Below are 20,634 nucleotides of genomic sequence, written 5' to 3' on the forward strand. Positions count from 1 at the left end.
TTTTAGTAGTATATGTAAAAGTATATATAGAAATATAACTCTGTAGAACTTTGTTATTACTGAGCGCCAAGGAAATTTCAAAAGTTGAAAAAATCAAGTACTAGAAAATTTTATAAAACACCAACTTATAAGTTTTAAGACCTAAACAAAAAGTATTAAAAAATAACAAAATAATCTAGTGTACTTTGAAAAAGCAGTATGTATTAGTTAAACTTATTTTTATAGCTTTTAATACAAATACTTCCTGTATTCACAATGCTTAAATTACGAATTTATACATTAATTTATACTATCCTGGACAAGACATTAAAGTGTATTACTGGACAAGACGTTAAAAAATATCCAAGTGGTGTACGACCCGATAACCGATTGGTTTTTTCGTGCACCAGGTCTTAGGACCAAAAATTTTAAGCGTTTATTTTTCGTTCAGTATATATATTCTAGTGTATTACTCAATAACTGATTTTTTTTTCGTACACCAGGTCCTTGGACCAAAACTTTTGAACGCTATTTCTTTTTTTGTGGTTCGATAAACTTATTTATAGTAGTTAGTTATAGGAACTCATATAGGATTTAAAAAACATATAAAAGTTTGTAAAAATTTTTGTTTTAATTCAGAAATACATCCAGTTGTTATGTGTATATTGGTTAGCAATTTTTAAAACTATTGATTAGTTATTACTTTATTGTCTTTTTATACAATTTTTTTAACCGAAATAAATCTACAATGCTTTTACGAACCATTTTTAAAAACATTTGATGTACTATAGTCATTTATTTACCAATTTTTATTTTTTTTAGTTTAATAAAATATACGATGAAAAAGTGAAACATTACCTCATGACCGTGAGTCCAGAAAATAGCACTATAACTGTGTAGATGTAGAATAAAAATGCTCTGCTCTCTACAAAATTGTTTAAAACTGTATACACTTGACCCAGTTTACTATCTAAACCAGCATGATCATTTACGTTCAAGGAAACTTCGGTGTTGGAAAAATACTTAGTATATTCATGATCACTATCGAACTGATAATTGTACGATGGATGATTACTATCCTTTAAACTAGTATCGTGTCCTGCTTTAAAAAAGCTCATAAAATTGTCAAACATAGTGATTAGTGAATTCACTACCACCATGTAATAATATTTTATTCGGTTTAAAAACATTTTTTTACAAATTACATAATTACTAAACTACTTACGTCATATTTACAGCTATGGTAAATTTAAAAAACGTAACATTTTTTAGCTAAAAATATTAAAAGTTATACAATTTTAATAAAATGTAACCCATACAATTGAATAAAAGCATTTTTAAGTATACATATTAGTTTAGGGAACGGCAGGCTGGAGGTACTCGCGGGCCAAACTTCGAGCTTGAAACATCTTCGCGGGCCGCAATTTTAGTTTTAGTCACACATTTAAAACTGTTTAGTTTTAATCAGTCTGATACGAGAGTCAGCCTGAGTTTTAAATATACATATAGGGCTTATTATTAAAAGGTAAAATTGCGATTTTTGTCTTAATGAAATCACTATCTGTCTAATAAACTAATATTTTAATGCTTAGTAATTTAACTACTTGACTATCAACTGGCCCCGAAACAAACGAGTTTTAAACGTAAATTTAGGTATTTTTTTTCAATTGGCCTTTTCAATCTCCTTTTATTAAATCTTTTTTATAACTTGAATATAATCCTTGTCTACTTAATGTTTAAAACCTATCAATATCTGATAAAACTTCAATATTTCAAATAAACAAACTAAATTTGATAAATTAACTTTAAAATATATACTTGTATCGTATTTAAAAAAGACTAACTTCAAAAATTTACGTTTAAACTTTTCAGTAAACTGTTCATTTTTTAAATACGGCCACATTTTGAGACAAGAAGGTTATTCTAAGTAATCTAAGCTGAATGCTTTAAAATAGAAAAAAAATCATAGGTTAATTAAAATGAATAATGCTAATCCACCACCAATACCATTATTGCTAATATTATTTAGATTACATAAACACTTAACTAGTTGGATAGAAGATATTAAAACAAAATAAACTTTTTTAAAATAAGGAACTTATCTAAACTAGCTTTAAAATCGCAATAAAAAAGTTTTAAGCTAGGTTGATTTTCAAAAATAACGGAAGTACTTGACAACCCTATCTATGATAAAACTAGTAAAAAATATAATAACATAATATACAATTAATAAAAAATCCTGATGTTTCTAGTGTGAAGAAATACTAATAGATAGATAGTTTGTCATTTTAATATTTTAAGTTTAAGCGGTAAAACTAGTAGAGTACTTTTTATCAGGGACGTACAATGGAACAAGTCAAAAAAGAGAACTTTGACCAAAAATCAATTAAACTATTATTTTAGTTTGCCATATCAACATGCTCGCTGGCCACATCCCATTAAAAACAAAAACATGCTCGCGGGCCGCAGATTTACTCTTCAAGGGCCGCAGTTGGCCTGCGGGCCACGTGATGTCGACCCCTGGTTTATATTAACAAAACAAAATTTCCAAACTTAGTTATTTTAGTGTAATGTAAGGGTATTAATTATTTTATTTATTTTAAAGCTTCTATTACAACTTTAACACTGAATTATAAAAAAAGTATTTCTAGTTTTATTTAGCAATACAAATTTTAGATACAAAACTACATTATATTTTTGTTTAATTATTGCCCACAAGCTCTTTATGCCCACAAGCGGTCGCTTCAATGCTTATATACCTTTGTCCGCTTGGTTAGAACGCAACAACGGTTTTTCTCGACTATACCTGCCTGCTAAGTTCTAATAAGGACAAAACTGGTCAAGGATTGTCTCGGATGTTGTTGTTGTTGTTGGACGTACGGTGAATTTCATTGTTTATCTGTATTCTATAAAAAGTAAAGAACAAAATGTAAATATAACTTTTTAAAGTTTAATCCGATATAAAAACAGTTTATATATATTTTTATTTGCAAATTTTTAACATCAAGATGTTGTAGAGTACAGTTATCAGTTTAATGATCAAACAAACAATCAATGTTCTAACGAAAAAAAAACAGTTTCAGTTAAACAGTCAAACGTTTTCTAACAACAAAAGGAAAGCATAAATATAGACTTTAATTATATTATTTTATAGAAAACTATATTATTTGTATAAATAATAAGTTGATAACTATTTCATCAAATGTTTTTGTTAAGTTCAAGAAGATTATCGTGCAGTATTTTTTAACTAAATGTAAAAAATTGAAATTACTAAAGTTAATATAAGTATAACTACGTTAAGCATCTTCGGAATAGTTTTCTCTGAAAGGATGATACTTATGAAATGAGTCGTATGCTGATGTCATATAACGATGATTGCGATTCATTGCGTACAAAGTTGCCATGTCATCTTTGTCGAGCTTAAAATCGAAAACATCCATATTTTCCGTTATTCGCGACGGCGTCACGCTTTTCGGTATCACTGCAATTTGCCTTTCCAAACAAAACCTGAGTGCTATTTGAGCACTCGACTTTCCGTACTTTTTTGCAACTTTTTGAAGTGTTTCATTTTCTAAAAGAATCGGAAAATTTTTAATTCCGAATAGCTTTTGTCTGTCAGCAGTTCCAATGGTACAAAATGAAGTTACGGTGATATTATGCGACTTACAAAGATCAACTAGTTCGACATTGCTTAAATAAGGGTGCACTTCTATTTGATTCACCACCGGAACGTTTTCGCATTCTCGCAGCAACTTTTTTAACTGATAACAATTAAAATTGGATACTCCAAGCATTTTTACTCTTCCGTCAACCTGATACTTCTGTAGATTGTTCCAAACTTCAGTGTAATGCACATCTTCGTAAATTAAAACTTTACCGCTTTTGTCGAATGTTTGGTAGTTTTCTAAACCTAGATATAATTTTTTTTTTACATTTTTTTTTCAAAGTAATTAAAATCTTATCAAAATCTATAAAAGTTATTGTGTAATAGCAAAACTTACCTGAATACAAGCTAGCTTGTGGAAAATGTATGAGAAACAGGTCAATATATTCTAAACCCAACTTTTTCAAGCTCAAGTCTAAGCACTCTTCTATGTGTTCTTTTCTCATAAAGCTCTTCCAGAGCTTAGTTGTCACAAATAGCTCTTCGCGTTTAACTGTTCCGTCTTCAATCTTAGCACGAATTGCTTTGCCAACAGCCTCTAAATTTCCATAACGCCATGCACAATCGATCAACCTGTAGCCTTGATCAATGGCAAACTTAATTGCTTCAATTAAGTCATTGTGGTTTGATTTCGAAGTACCTAAGCCAAGTATGGGCATTTCTTTACCGTTTCTCAATTTTATAGAAGGTACAGATGCCATTTAAATAGTTATTGTGTTAATATAATTCTAAAAGATTAACTTTTAACAGATTAATCTAAGTAAGCCCATTAAAAAAAAAGTTTTTCTATTGTCTTTTTAAATATATTAAACATCGGCGTAAGTCTAACAAAGCTTACAGGACTTATGTACAACTTGAGATGTTCGAATTGGTGTGACAAAACCTTTTTGTTGTTATTTTATTTAAACTAAAGTAATATAAAAAATATTAACATTCTGTTAAACTTATTTCAAATAGATTAATGAATTTATATTCAAAATTTGTATAATTTTAGTTAAGTTCTGATTTTTATCACATACTGTGAAATGAATACATTTAATGTAAACCAAGATTTGAGTTTTAATAACATGTAAAAAGTAACAACTATTTGTTCAAGCAGTTTACTTTTGAAATAAAATCAGAAGTTTTTAGTTATATTTATGTAACACTTTGATATAGGATAGAATAGCATTAAATAGTAATCAAAAAAGTTTACACTTTTTAAAATTTAACTTCTGCATGAAAAGTTTTCAGAAGATACTGGTAAAAGATATAGAACGATTTTTTAAGAAGTTAATCCCCAACACACAAAAAATTGTTTATATAAAACACATAAAGAATTAAATAAAAGAACAATAAAACATTTACTGAGTAGATTATGATTTAAACAATAAACATAAGAGGTTTTTGTAGTCGCTTTTAGCATTTTAAATTACACTTTTTGGATTAAAAACGTACAAAACTCTGGATATTTAGAACACGTCTTAAGAAAAAGTTATTCATTTGAATTACTCAAAGTTTTTAGATTGTCTTTATCAAGTCTTTATTATCTCAGGTTATGTTTCTATTCAGATAAATAACAATAAAAATAAACTTATGTCAACCCAACAAAAAAAATTAGTAAAAACTAAAAAGTATGTGAACATTATTAAACAAAAACTAACCATTTTCTAGCTTTGTAAACAAGTATACTAAACAAAAGGGCCTAAATCTCGGAGCAAGTTATAATTTCTATTAGAAAAAAAGACTATGAAAATTTTTTGTATTCTAACAACTATATTTTTAAATGATTCTTATAAATTTTAAAGACTAAAAAACAAAAACATCGGCGAAAATATGCAGAGCAGAAGCTTGAAATTTCGTATGCCGTGAGACAAGCTCAAATTTGACAAAGGGTTGATCGTAACAATTCGATCATCAGACCACAAGTCTTCGGTAGACTGAGACCGGTTTCGATTTTTAATGCTTTTAGAATTTATATAAAGTTTTTTTTATTTCAGATATTTTTTAACCAACTCTATTTAAGTTATGCTGGTTATCAATGTTTTTAAATTTTGTGAAAAGATTTACTAAAAATTATTTACTTATCGAAATCAGAAACTAAAAGCTTACAGCTCCTATTGTAAATTTTAAGAAAAAAGTTCAACTTAAGTTTGAATCTATAAAAACTGTAAATATTTAAAAAAATTAACAAATAAATTTATATACAAAGCAAACGATAAAAAGTTAAACAATGTTACAGCTGAAAGGAAAAAAAAAGTTGTAAAAACCAAAAAAAATGTTTTTAAATAATATTGAACTAACTATTTCATTTTTTTAAACAACTTGTTTTAAATAAGATGGAGCTTTTTCATAAATTGCTTTACTATATATCAATTAAAACACTTTTACATATTATCAAACATGTTACTGTGACTAATTTTAAGTTTTAAAATACTTTTGTGTTACATTTAATAAGTAAGAAGTTAAATATTAACTTATATATAGGTAAATACGTAATAAAAATATTAAAGCAGAAGTTTTATTATATAAATACTTTTATTAATAAAATACTATAAATTACTGATAGCAAAAACAAGCTTTTTTTTGAATAAGTTTAAAATTAAAAAATGTTATTATCTTCTAGAAAGTATTAAAGTACAGCTTTTGTTAGCTTTGAACAGTCTATATAGAGTTGAAATAAAACGTATTTCTTCTAAACTCTGAAAAATAAGTTAAAAATTCAAGCTAATTATTTATTTTTTGTAAAAATTATTACCTTTTCATTAAACATTTAATATTCAATCGAATTTAAAATAAACTTATTAAAGCTTTTCTAAAAAAAATACAAACTGCACCTCGTTTCTTTATAAAATTCCAAGATTATTATCTCTAGAACTTCTGTAATTTAAGTTTTTCTATAAAACTGTTTTATATTAAAACAAGTGTAAAATCAAATATTTAAATCTTTAAAAAACTGTAGACAAATTAAGTTTGTCAGTATGCTAAATCTAATGAGTGTTACATAATTCCTAAAGGTATTTTTTGTTATCCATAAATTATTTTAAATAAATTACTAAAAATGACTAAGGTTTTGTTCTGTTTTATACTAAAACTAAATTCAAAAAGCTTCATACATTGAAAAAAATTATCATAAACGAAAAAGTAATTTTTGTTAAAAGTATAGTGTAGCTTTTACATTCCTTTGAAAGCTTATAAACCAACAAGTATGTGAAAACAATTGTTTGTTTGATTTTTGGATATGTTATGTTAACTAATGCATTAATTGTTTTTATTGCAGCTTATTACACATTGATAGGTGGGTAGCACTGTAACTTAGTCGTGTGTAGGTGTTAAAAAACCATAAATATATAAACAAAATTGTACATAATTTTTAAAGCAAAAAACAGTTATACTATGTAAATAAGCTATATTATAGTTCTAACTTATTTTACTTAACAAGATAGAGCAAACTAAAACACATATATTTTTAAATGGACTATCCTTTATGTGTTCCTATTTTTAAGTTGTAAAAAAGTTTGCAACTTTGTTTTTTTAACCTTAAAAGTAAATTACTTATAGTGAAAATAGTGTTAATTTTTATTGCAGTGAATTATAAAACTTTGTAATAAAACTTTAACCCTAAATCAGATCGTTTAGTTATCATTCTTTTTTGTACTTACTTATTTAGTACTTTTTAGTTTTGTACTTAGTTATTTTTTACATGCTTATTATTGATTGTAATTATGCTTATAGTATGTTAAACATTTTAGTTAAGTTTTTAATAACCAAATAAAACTGTTTTTATTTTAAACATATGCGAAAATGTAAAAAATAGTTTTCTTCAAACACAGATAAAAATTTTATCTTTTATTAATGTTTTTCTATTGCGAGAAAGCTAAAATTTTTGTATAAAAATAGTGTTCTCGATTATTGACATAAACTATTAGTACCACAGGTTGTGATCATTGTAATTGATATATTTTTTTTTATAGTATTGCTACTAGATTACTTATGTATATATTATAACCACAAGTTTGGTTGTAAAAGTCGTGCTTAAGTTTTTTTATAAATTTATATTATTATAACTTTTCATGGAAGTTTAACAACCTACTTAAATACGTTTAACAAAAATATTGTCGTTTGCATCATAATTTTATCATAGTTTTTTGGAGGGTATGAAAGCTGTATGTTTTAGTGTAAAAAATACAAAACTTTAGTCAATTTAGGTTTTTTGTTAAAAACTTTATAATCTTATTATGATTAATAAATTATATCTTAGAGAGCTAGTAAAAAATATTTAGTTCATAAGTTTTAAACTCTCTACAGCCTTTTGAAAGTTGTCAAAGGCAATACTTAAGTCATAATATTTTAATTCAAAAAATTGGAATATTATTGTATAAAATTATTATTCAACTACTTTAAATTGTTACAAAAGTTTTTTTTTTCTACATCAATAGTCATTTAAAAAGTTTTAAAAAGAAAAACATCTATTTTTAAAGTAGTTTTTGTGGTTTTTCTTACGCAGCTACTTATAAATTTAGTTAATATTTAACTTATTGCCTGTAAAATGTAACACAAAAGAGCTTCATAAGTTTGTGTTCTCGTTAACAAGTAAATCAATGTTTTTAATTCTGTTCGATATATATATATATATTTATGTGTATATATATATATATAGAATTAAGTTATTTAACTTAATAAATTAATTTTTTTCACACTGAGCCCACCTTAATTTTTGCACAAGCCGTTTTGCATGATTTTTGATGGTTTAAAAATTACATCATAATCTATTTATGAAAAAATTTTTAACTTTCATTTGTGACTTTGTTCTGTGCTTTATTTTAAACTTGTTTTGAAGCTGGTGAGTGCATAGGCACGAAACTCGAGTCCTTTGAGTTTTGCATCTTTAAATAAACCTTTATATATATATATATATATATATATAGAATTAAGTTATTTAACTTGATAAATTATATCTCCTATTATATTAAATTAATATAAATTATTAATTATATTAATTATAAATTATTAAATAATATAAAATATTCACACTGAGCCCACCTCCCAAGTTTTACATCTTGAGATAAACTTTTTTTTATATATATAGAAGTAAGTTGATTAACTTAATAAATTAAATCTTTCACACGGACCCCACCTTAAGGTCTTTATTAATAAAAACGTTTATTTCAAAATGTAAAACTTGAAGAACTCGAATTTCGTGCCTAGGCACTTATCAACTTCAAAACAAGTTCAAAATAAAGCACAAAACCTATATATATATATATATATATATATATAGTTTATAAAACGACAAAAATACGCTCAAAATGTTTTGTTGTAGGACCTGGTGCACGAAAAAACCTTTAGGTTATCGAGTCGCACACCACGGATACTTTTTAACGTATTATCCAGAACAAGAGTTTTACTTACATGAAACTATTTGTAATTTTTTATTTTCAAAAACTTTAAAAAATGCTTCCAGCACAACAATAATAAAACTAATAAAAACTTCGAAAGGGAACAGTTTCAGACAAGCTATGATTAAATCAAAAATTTTAATAACCATTCAATCGATAAAATAAAGAAAATGGAAAAAAAGTGCATGAAACTATGATAAATAGGTTGTTGTAAAGAAAGACCTCTCGACAATCAAACTACTACCATTTGCTTTTTAAACTTTTCTTTGAGCAATTAGGTTTGTAATAACAAGAAATAAAATAAAAACGTTTACCTTAAGTACAACCAAAAAAATGTTTTTTTTACAAATAATGAATTTTAGACAAAAAGTGTTTGGCGCCTTTTAAAAAACCTACTAACAGTATGACTTCCCTATGCTTTTTATATTTATACTTTTTTTCAGCAATTGTTTTAATTCTCCTTTTATCAAACTCTTTTTTTTGTGCATAAAAATAACTTTCCTATTACTGGAATAACATCTAATGTAATCCACTAAACTTCAGGTTTATATTTCTTCCCAATAATTTTAGATACAAAAAGTTTTTTTAAATAATATTAATCGATTTTAATTTTTTTAATTAGTTCATTATTTACATTATAAGTTTATCAGAATAGTACATAATTAAAAAATTCTTTGAGTTTATTTAACATTTTAAAACATGTTAATACAAATAGTTTGATAATTTGTTGCTGTTTTGTTATATATAGTATTAAAACGTATATATTTAGTTTATATCAAAAGTTTTTATTTAAAAGTGAAAGTAGTATAACTATGAACACAAGCTTAAATAAGTACAAGACATATTATGTATAAAAAGTTAATAATCTTCTGTAAACCGGCTAAGCTAAATAATATAATATTTGGTATACTTTTTAGCTGTGTTTATACAAATATTAGTTATGTGATTAGGATTTTATTCAATGTTTTTGTTACTGAATTTGATTTAAACCTTTTTTAAATTAAAATTTTAGAGTCATACGAGCATAAAAACTAACTCTACAAAATGAAATCTATACCTTCTATAAAATTGATAAACGGTAAACAAATGCCTATACTTGGCTTAGGTACTTCGAAGTTAAACCACAATGACTTAATTGAAGCAATTAAGTTTGCCATTGATCAAGACTACAGGTTGATCGATTGTGCATGGCGGTATGGAAATTTAGAGGCTGTTGGCAAAGCAATTCGTGCTAAGATTGAAGACGGAACAGTTAAACGCGAAGAGCTGTTTGTGACAACTAAGCTCTGGAAGAGCTTTATGAGAAAAGAACACATAGAAGAGTGCTTAGACTTGAGCTTGAAAAAGTTGGGTTTAGAATATATTGACCTGTTTCTCATACATTTTCCACAAGCTAGCTTGTATTCAGGTAAGTTTTGCTATTACACAATAACTTTTATAGATTTTGATAAGATTTTAATTACTTTGAAAAAAAATGTAAAAAAAAAATATATCTAGGTTTAGAAAACTACCAAACATTCGACAAAAGCGGTAAAGTTTTAATTTACGAAGATGTGCATTACACTGAAGTTTGGAACAATCTACAGAAGTATCAGGTTGACGGAAAAGTAAAAATGCTTGGAGTATCCAATTTTAGCTGTTACAAGTTGAAAAATTGCAACGAGAATGCGAAAACGTTCTGGTAGTTAATCAGATATAAGTGCACCTTTTTATATCGCTGTTACTTCATTTTGCACCATTGGAACTGCTGATAGACAAAAGCTATTCGGAATTGAAAATTTTCCGATTCTTTTAGAAGATGAAACGCTTCAAAAAGTTTCAAAAAAGTACGCAAAGTTGAGTGCTCAAATAGCACTCAGGTTTTGTTTGGAAAGGCAAATTGCAGTGATACCGAAAAGCGTGACGCCGTCGCGAATAACGGAAAATATGGATGTTTTCGATTTTAAGCTCGACAAAGATGACATGGCAACTTTGTACGCAATGAATCGCAATCATCGTTATATGACATCAGCATACGACTCATTTCATAAGTATCATCCTTTAAGACAGGGGTTCCCAACCAGGGGTGCTCGCACCCCTTGGGGGTGCGAAGCAGCATTCTAGGGGGTGCGAGATGGCTTTCCATTTTTGAATGATAAATAAGGACATTTTTACTCTCTGATAAAATTGTTTAAGTTAAAAAGTACAATTTGTTATAAAAAGAAGTTGGCCTAATTTTCGGAACAAATTAATTTTAGTAATACGTCATAGAGCAAGAGCGCTTTTCTTTTAGTAAACTCATTTTATTAATTTTATTTAATAGCTGTTAGTTAAGAATTAACATTTCAGTAAAGCTTTCTTAGAGTTTTACACCTGTGAATTTTAATCATCTATTCTTTAAATATTTTATTTTCTTAACTGGCCATTAGTTGTTTAAAACAGTTTATGAGCTAGCATCTATTTTGATTGAAATACTTAAATAAAAAATAGTATCTTCAGCAGGCTTTTTATTAGCTGTTAAGAACAGGTTCTGTTAAGTCTATTACATTTATAATGTTATCTTCTTTTAAGCTTAGTTGTGCAGAAAGTGGTGCTTAAAGATTTAACATCAGTAAATTTTAAAGTTCACAGCAATTACTGTATGTTATACCATTTAAGAAAACTTGTTTTTAGTTTAGTGAAACCAATTTTTATAGATCAGCAAAAGTATTCAACGCATCAACTTTATTTCTATTCATTCCTTTTTTGAACTTAAAACATTTACCTTTTTCAATCTACTTTTTTCTATTTATGTTGTAAGCCAGGGGCGTAGCGTGGGGAGGGTCACTGGCGCATGCGTGCCACCCTAAAAAAGAAAAGAAGTAAGAAAAAGAATGTAATATTTTTATCCTTTATTGTTTACTTTTTCTGCTTAATTTCCCTTTTTCAACTATGTTTATCTAGTATTAGAAAAGTTAAACGAAATTTTGAATACCAGTTAGTGACAAGTTAGGGAAGTTATCCAATATACCGATGTTGATGAAAAACTCCACAAGGAAAAGTTTTATAACTTCATTAACTTCATAAGAATTTAGACTCAAAAATACGCAACTAATTTGTGCACCGCTGTAGTATACGTTATGACAGATTTTTCTACAAAAAGTTTACAAAAATATGTCAAGCTTAAAGAAAAATTAAACAACTTTACATTTTCTTTTATATGCTACAATAAATGTTAAGACTACTGCTAGTTTTCTGGTATTTATTTTTGTAAACATACAAGAAAAAGCATGTCGGCCTATGAGAAATAAACTTTGTTTGTAATTTTTATTTTAAACAAATACAATCAGATGAATTAAATTTAAAAAATATACTTTTAACTATTTTACAATATGTAATAAATTGTAGTACCAGTTATAAAGTTGGACTATTTTAACTTATGCGTAACTTTATTTAAATTAAGTGCAATGAGGTTTTGTTATCACTGTTGTATTGTATATCAAAGAGATTGATATTTTTTCGTAAATAAAAAAGATACTATCGTTTTATTGAATATACTCATTTTTAAAGATATAAAGTTTACTGTAAGTAGTAAAATCAATTTTTATTTAGTAAGTTTACATGTGTGCAAGTATAAGTAATTCTAAAGAAATTTATACTTTTTTGTAATTAGCTATAAAAAGATCTTTTTATAAGTAATATAATTGAAATAAATTCATTAAGTAAAATAAGTTCGAAGTAAGTGTTTTTTAAAATACTTATATATTACAAAATTAAACAATTAAAAAAGTTTTAATTTAGGGGATTTTTTAAAGAAAAAAATTTGTGCACCGCTTGACCAAAATATTACGCTACGCCACATTTGTAAGCATACAAACTTTTTTCGTATTTGCTTTTATACATATCTTTTTACAATTTGAGACTTAATATATTTTAACTTTTAAAAATCTTAATTATTTTGAAACCTCCTAGCTGCTAATATTTTTAAAAATAAAACATTACATAAGCTTAACATAGAACAGCTAATTTTTATTTTTTAAGTACACATATTCATAACAAATGTATAAAAAGTTTAGTTTTAAGTGTAAGCCTAATATTAATTTCTAGTGCTTTAAGTGAGTTCTAGTATTTTTTTAAATCCTAAAAAACTAAATGACAAAGATATAGGCTGGATCATTGTTTTTGTATAAATTAAAGAAATGATAAAACTTGTTCGAATATAATTTGTTACATTTTTAAATTTCCAAGTATTTTATTTTTGTTAACATAGTACTATCATAAAAAATAAAATACAAATTTTTAATTAATGAAATCAATGATTTTATAATTAAATTATTAATAAATAGTAATAGTGTAAGGGGTGCGAGATCAAATTAAGAGACTTTAGGGGTGCGGGGCATCAAAAAGGTTGGGAACCACTGCTTTAAGAGAAAATAAGTTAATAAAATTAATATAATGCCTAAGATACTTATCTAATTTTAGTAGATTCGAATCACAATTCACTATATAACATTTGTTGAAAATTACTAAATTAAAGTCTTGTTAAACTTAATATAAACATTTTAAGTTTTAATTATTCGAATAATTTTTTGTTTAAAATAAAACACTTAACTTTGGGTATGAGTTAAAAACATTTTCATTACATAAAGTTAATAAAAATTATTACTGTAATTAATATATATATTAATATTCGTGTATACATATGTACTTACTTTGTATATATTAATATAGTTATATAAAAATAACAAACTATACAGTATCCTTCTTTTATTACACTAACACATGTTTCTGTGTGTTAACGGATTAACACACTTCAACGGAGCTATGAAATGAAGGAAGTATTTGTCTTTTACAGAGCTCCGTTGAAGCGTGTTAATCTGTTAACACACAGAAACATGTGTTAGTGTAATAAAAAAAGGATACTGTACAACTTGTTATTATTATTATTATTATATTTTCCAGTGAACTTGTTTCGCTAGGATCTTTTGTTAACAAACGCTTAAAATTATATTTTGAATAGTCATAATTTTATAAATACTTTATTTTGATACGTAATAATATAATACATACATAATATACATATATAATGTTTTTTATTATATACTTATATATATTACTATTATACATGTTATGTTTCATTCTCAAACCTGTTTGGGTGCCTCTTATTCCACCTTACTGTGTTTATCATATTTTTTAGTGTGTAAACTTCTAACTATAATTCAAAGCCTATAATCAAATCACTGATAATCCATACTTGTTTACCTTCTACGCATAAGGATCTACTAGAAGTTTTATTTTTACTGAGGTTTTACACTTAGCACATTGTAACTTTACATTTATATTAAACATAAGTCGTTAATAATTTTATACATTTAAAACATTTGTATAAGCTCAATTCAGTTTCCGACTATTTTTTTAAATAACTTTTATACTCTGCATATGTTTTTTATCATAGTATAGTGACGTAATTATTAATCAAAACTATAATTACTTAACACTAGTTTTAGTTTTATATTTAGTTTCTTTTTGGACCTGATGATAGTAGTTGTTTTAATTTTTTTTTACTTAACTTTTATTGTGACTATGATCGAATTAATTAAAAGATAAGTATATAGCATTTTTTTTAATTTGTTTATTAGATTTATTAATTAACAATTATTGTTTTTTTTCTTATTCTATAACAGTCGGATTATAAAACATGTATTGTATCTAAAAATGACTTTCAATCTATAATAACTATGCTTACCCTTAGTAAATACATGTACTCACCTACATTGTCTTCTATCATTTTCTTGCAGTATATATACTTTAAAGAATTCCGTTGAAGAGTGTTAACCTGTTCAGCACACATAAATATTATTAGGAGTCTAATAAGCACGAAGGGTCAAATATGCACCAAGACGCTTTTGAACGAGTTACTTTTTACTATCACTCAAACCCCTAACCCTTACTCTCAGTCGGTAATTTTTTTAAAACTCAATTTTTATTAATTTTATTATTTGATTAATAACTTTTATTAGGTATTATTATTATTATATATTTTTTTCTATCACTGTTACCCCTAACCCTTACCCTCGGTCTATACCTTTTTTTGTTTCTGTTTTTTTATTAGTTTAATATTATTTTTTTATTTTCATGTTATTTAGTTTATTGTTATACTTTTTTTACTGTAACTGTTACCCCTAACCCTTGCCCTCGGTCGGTAACTTATTTTTTTAACAACAACAGTAAATTTGAATCAGTTATTCTTTCTATTTAACGTGAGTGCTTTGTTTATATTATAATTTGTTGTTTTGTTGTGTATTTTAGTTTACTTTACTTGTTTTAGACTTAATAATTACAAATATTGTATAGTTTTATAAAAGTCGGATTTAATGTTAAGTAATTTACCTAATATTAACTATTATCTGTAGAAATTATTTTATTTTAATGAAAAAGATGTATACACCCACTTTATTCTATGCTTATATTCTTTCATTACAGTAATTATTTTTTTACAGAACCCAGTTGAAGTGTGTTGATTCGTTAACACACAGAAGCATATGTTGGTACAATAAAGGAAGATTACTGTACAATTTGTTTTTATTTATATTCCAGTGAAGTTATTTCACTAGGACCTTTTGTTAGCAAACGATTAAACCTATATTTTGATTAGGTTTTTTTATTTTATTAATTTTCTACTCTCGAGCAAAAATTACCTTCCGTGCAAAAGTGATTCTCCGTGCCAAAGTGTCTTCGTGCGAAAGTTTCCCTTAGTGCATATTTGACCCTTCGTGCAAAAATGTCCTGGTGCTTCACTGGCCCGTTCCCCATAAATATATGTCATTTTAATAAAAGAAGTACTGCGTAAGTTGTTTTTGTTATATAATATAAATAATAACACTTTTGTTAAAATCATTTGCGATTTTTTTTTTTAATTTCCAAGGAAATTGAAAACACTATAAATTTGAACAAAAAAAATTTTAACATATTTTTTAAAACAAATGTTATGGCAATAAAGTTTACATAAGCTGTAGTACTAACTTATTTTACTTTAAAAGTTAAAGCAAACTAATATACATAAAAATACACAGCTTTTTAATAGACTATCATTTGTATATTTATTTCTAAGAATGTCCAAAACATACGTGAATTTTATATAAAAATTTAAATAGTAAATTTCATGAAATCGAAAATAAATCAAACTCTACTACGGTGCATCATTAAACTTCTAATAAAAATTAACATCCTGGGCTAGATTGTTTAGTTTTTAAACTATTACATATTTGCAATTATTTTAAGTAATTTGTATAGAGTCTTAAATAAGTTTTGTTATATTTTCAACTAATAATTGTATCATACTTTAAATAATTCCACAGCTGTAAAAAATACAGCTTTAAAACTTTTTATACAAAAAAAAATCTTTTTTTAAATTTAATTTTTTACAAAAAACATTAGGTTGTACAATACTGAATTAATTTATAAGTAATAAAATTTTTGGTGTAAAAGATTATAGCTGACGTATGTTATTTACTGTATTTAAACTTTTTTCTTTTAGAATTTTTTAGCCTAATGGTACTGAGTCACAGTACTACTGACTACCAAAAAATTTTAAGAAAAAACCAAGCTTATCAAAAGTGACTAAAACTATAAGTAAATCTTTTTTTTTTGTTTATAGCACTTTAAACTAAATTTGTAAAGTAGTTTAAGACATGTATAATCGGGTGCTTATTTTTTCGGCCACTTTTAATTTTCTGGCTGGAAAAAATTATTTTGTGATTTGGAAATATCATAAAAACCACCCCAATGCAAAATGTATGGGATCCAAAAAATAGGACTTTGGAGTTTTAAGCTAAAACTTTTTTTACATGTGGCTAATTATCACACAAACACATTAAGAACAATTTGAAACGATTTAAAGAAAGTTTTATGGTGGTATTTCTTGTTTTTTGAATAAAAGTCTGGAAATTCAAGAAAACTTACAAAAAGTGATAAAAACTACATAAAATTAAGAAATGCCACAATAAAATTTTCTTTAAACTGTTTTAAATTGTTCTTAATGTGTTTGTGTTATAATCAGTCACATGTAAGAAATTTTCAGCTTAAAACTCCAAAGTCCTATTTTATGGATCCCATACATTTTGCATTGGGGTTCTTTTTAAAAAATCGGACTTTTCTAAGGTGAAAGTTTCTTCAAATCATCTAAAGTTTTGCAAAGGGTGTTTTTATGATATATCGAAAAAACAAACTTTTTCTAGCCGGAAAATAAAAAGTGGCCGAAAAAATAAGCACCCTAATGTATAAGTCAAACTTAAATGACTAATCGTTTCTTTTACAAGATCAACGTCGAAAAAAAAAGCTTAACTTTATTATAAACTACGCATGCGTTCCATAGTACCTTCACTGAACCAAATTAAACTTTTTTTTAACAAATCAAATTAGATTTATTTTAAAGCTATAAAAATTAATTGCAGAATAAAAATTATTTAAACTTTGAAAATGAAAACAGTTTAGCTTGGAGCCGGTATTTTAATAAAAGCTTAGTTAGTTTACAATCAGCATAAAGCAAGGTTTTTAAAGGGGGCGAATTTAGCTCAAAAAATAGATAACTAAACTTGTATAGTGTCAACAATTAACTTACACTAGATATTCTGAGTGTTGTTAAGGAGAGTAAAAAAATAGGTCTAGATGTTCTGGGTTCGTAATGAACAGTTAAAAAAGCCTTAGGGATAATTGACGAGAAACTTAAAACTTGTACTAGGTACTCTGAGGCTATTCTGTTGGGCCCTGATTAAGGGCCGATTATTTTCAAATTTCTGCCATAAGGGCGATTATGGAATAAATTTTAAGAATAAACTAACGAATATTACTTTAACAAGAAAAAGTGTACTTAAAGTCTTGATTATAACAAAACTCAGTAATAAACTAGTACATAAAAATGGTAAAAATTTAATCTGTGTATTTAAAAAAAATCTTAACACTGAATACAGTATTCTTTTCAGTAAATCGAATGTTAAAACAAAGTCAAAAAGGAAAAAAAAAACTCACGGATGAAAAGTGTTAGGCTTTTTATTTTAAGTACATTTCAAGATTAGAATTAAACTAAATAGTTTTTAAATCATTAAACCAATTGATAAGGAATATATTAAAAACTTTAATAATAAATCTGTTTTTTTTAAAACACTAAAATAAATAACACGTTCTGTTGTTATTTTTCAAAATTCTAAAGTAAGCGAAATGTGTTAAAAGAATTATAATACAAATAAAGGTAAATGATAGAATTGAAACGGTTTTAAAAGAGTTCAGACTATTTTGAAAAGTTTTTTATGTAAAATACTTATAATATAAAACTAGTTTTGAAAGAGTATTAGGTCTTTTATTAAACAGCTCATTATTTTAGACTCACTTCATGAAAAATGAAATAATATCTTAAAATGTGGACAACTACAATATTTTAAGTGTATTGTATCTTCTTCATAGCACAATGTTAAGAAGTTTATTTATCGAAAGCTTACAGTTTTAATGTAATGCATTAAACATGCCCTACTTAAGAAAATTACAGAAATTTGTACTTACTACTCAGCTAATAAGTTAAATTAGCAGAATGACATTATTGTAAACCACAGTTATACTTTGTCTTTTTATCAAATTAACTTATTTAATTTAAAAACTAATTACATTTAACTTTAATTCTTGCTTAACTATATATTAAAACAAGACTAGATTTTGCATTATTATTTTTTAATAATAAGGTAATTTGAAACTTCAAACCATGTCTAGCACTACAATAATAAAATGAACAAGCTTTTTTTTGGTTGAATACATTTTTTTGAATTTCATAGAAAAATGTATTATAAACCATAGTTGAAAATCAAACTAATTTCATTTACAAAGTTACTCAAGCATGATATTTCAAACTTATAAATTACGAACTTTTAATAAGTATTCAATATTCGGAGATCTTTAATTTTGTTAACCCTGGTATAAAATGAACTAAAAAACACTTAGCTTTATATAGTGCAGTTGTCGGCTCTCGGTAGACATTTGTTAGTCGCTGCTTAAATTTCAGAAATGAAAACCTTTTCAAAGGGCAGTTTTAGTATAGGTTAAAAAGTGACTTTTTTTTATGATTTTAAATTATGTTTTTTCAAACAAAAATACAATGTAGCACAATAAACCATTGAATTACAATTTGGGGTGCGTTAATTTTTTTTTTCAGTTTACTGTGCACATATTTTGATTCCCTTGATTAGCAAAACAGGATAAATTCTCGTGGGCGAGACCCATTTAAATAAGAAAACCTTCGCGGGCCGTACTTTGCCGACCGCTGTTATAAATCAAGCTAACAAAAAACCCTGTAAGTTCACTAGTCATTTTACAACATTTCAAAGTTTAAATTCTTTAAAATCACTAGAACTATAACATACTTGAATTTTTAAATACCACTAATCATTATCTATGCAAACTTTTACTTAAAGTGATGATTCTAACTTTTTTTTCTGAATTTTTTCAAGATCGTACAGACTAAACCTTATATTCTTTTTCACATGTTACTAAATTTAATTTATAGTGATTTTTTTTCAGAGTTATCAGATATACCAAGAATCTATATCTATATATATCAGACATATTTAACTTTTTTATGATTTGTTTTCATTTGAGCTATTTTTTAAGTAAACTTTCAGAAACAAAATGGTGTCACAAACATTAAACGTATGCAAACTATAAACTAAATTAGTAGTTCTAGCGTTATTTTACAAATTTAACTGATTATTACTTTTTTTATTTACAAAAACCTGGCTACAAAAACGTTTAACTTAAACAAAAAATTGAAACATACAAAAATTTATACATCAGCATATGAGTCGGTAGGCATTTCGTAGTAGCGAGCCAAATTTCGATAACAACACTTCATGGGCAGTAGTTTTAGTTATAACTTTACTTTTTTTTACTCATCGTTCTATTTTTTTCAACAAAACACTACGTGGCCTTTTATTTTACTCTTCATTTTATTTATTTCAATAAAATACTATGTAACAAAATAGTTATAAATTATTACAAAATTAGAAGCATTGATTTTTTTGTAGTTTAGTGAGCACAGATTTGATTACTTTGAAGACCATAGGTCAAAACTGTTTAACAAATAAAACAATCCTAATTAGCGAATGCAAAAACAACGATTGGTTAAAATATGAAAGAGAAACGTAAACCTATCTAATAAAACCTCTTGTAACTTAAACTAACGCAAAAATCATAAATTTTTCTAATTTATCTACTAATACAACTTACAAAACTAAACAATTTTTTAGCGCTGTAGTTATTTTAATATTATTAAACTTTCTGGGAAAATATTGTAACATTAAAAGTACACTCAAAACAACAACCATTTACTTATTCATTTATTCAAACTTGTTTTACACTCAGTTATAAGACAGAGGTCGACAAAACACACTCTGCAGCTCTTGATACTCGAACAAAAGTTCTTAAATTTTGTTTATAAATTTAAAAATGAAGTTTAGTTTATAAATAGATCACTTACTTAATTTATCATCAAAAAAATATTTAAATTATTAGACTTTAAGCAAATTAGCTTAATAATAAAAGTAAACTAGGCTTGTAATAGAGTTACTATACAAAATAATTTAAATAAGTTTTGAAATGACCACATTAATTTTT

At 25.8% G+C, this 20,634-nt stretch overlaps 2 protein-coding genes across 2 annotated transcripts; one reads left to right on the plus strand and one right to left on the minus strand.

Moving 5' to 3' along the window:
* Window positions 1-3,275: 3,275 nt before the first annotated feature.
* LOC145838424 (1,5-anhydro-D-fructose reductase-like) lies at window positions 3,276-4,344 on the minus strand. Its single transcript, XM_082946017.1, has 2 exons — window positions 3,981-4,344; window positions 3,276-3,889 (listed from the first exon to the last, which is right to left on the minus strand). The coding sequence occupies exons 1-2, from the start codon at window positions 4,342-4,344 to the stop codon at window positions 3,276-3,278; spliced, it is 978 nt and encodes a 325-aa protein (XP_082802143.1).
* Window positions 4,345-10,065: 5,721 nt separating this feature from the next.
* On the plus strand, window positions 10,066-11,124 carry LOC145838435 (aldo-keto reductase family 1 member C15-like). Its single transcript, XM_082946029.1, has 2 exons — window positions 10,066-10,429; window positions 10,817-11,124. Exons 1-2 carry the CDS (start codon window positions 10,066-10,068, stop codon window positions 11,122-11,124), a joined length of 672 nt encoding a protein of 223 aa, XP_082802155.1.
* Window positions 11,125-20,634: the final 9,510 nt, after the last annotated feature.

Source organism: Thalia democratica, chromosome 1 (assembly GCF_965202585.1).
Source record: "Thalia democratica chromosome 1, ktThaDemo2.hap1.1, whole genome shotgun sequence".
NCBI lineage: Eukaryota > Metazoa > Chordata > Thaliacea > Salpida > Salpidae > Thalia > Thalia democratica.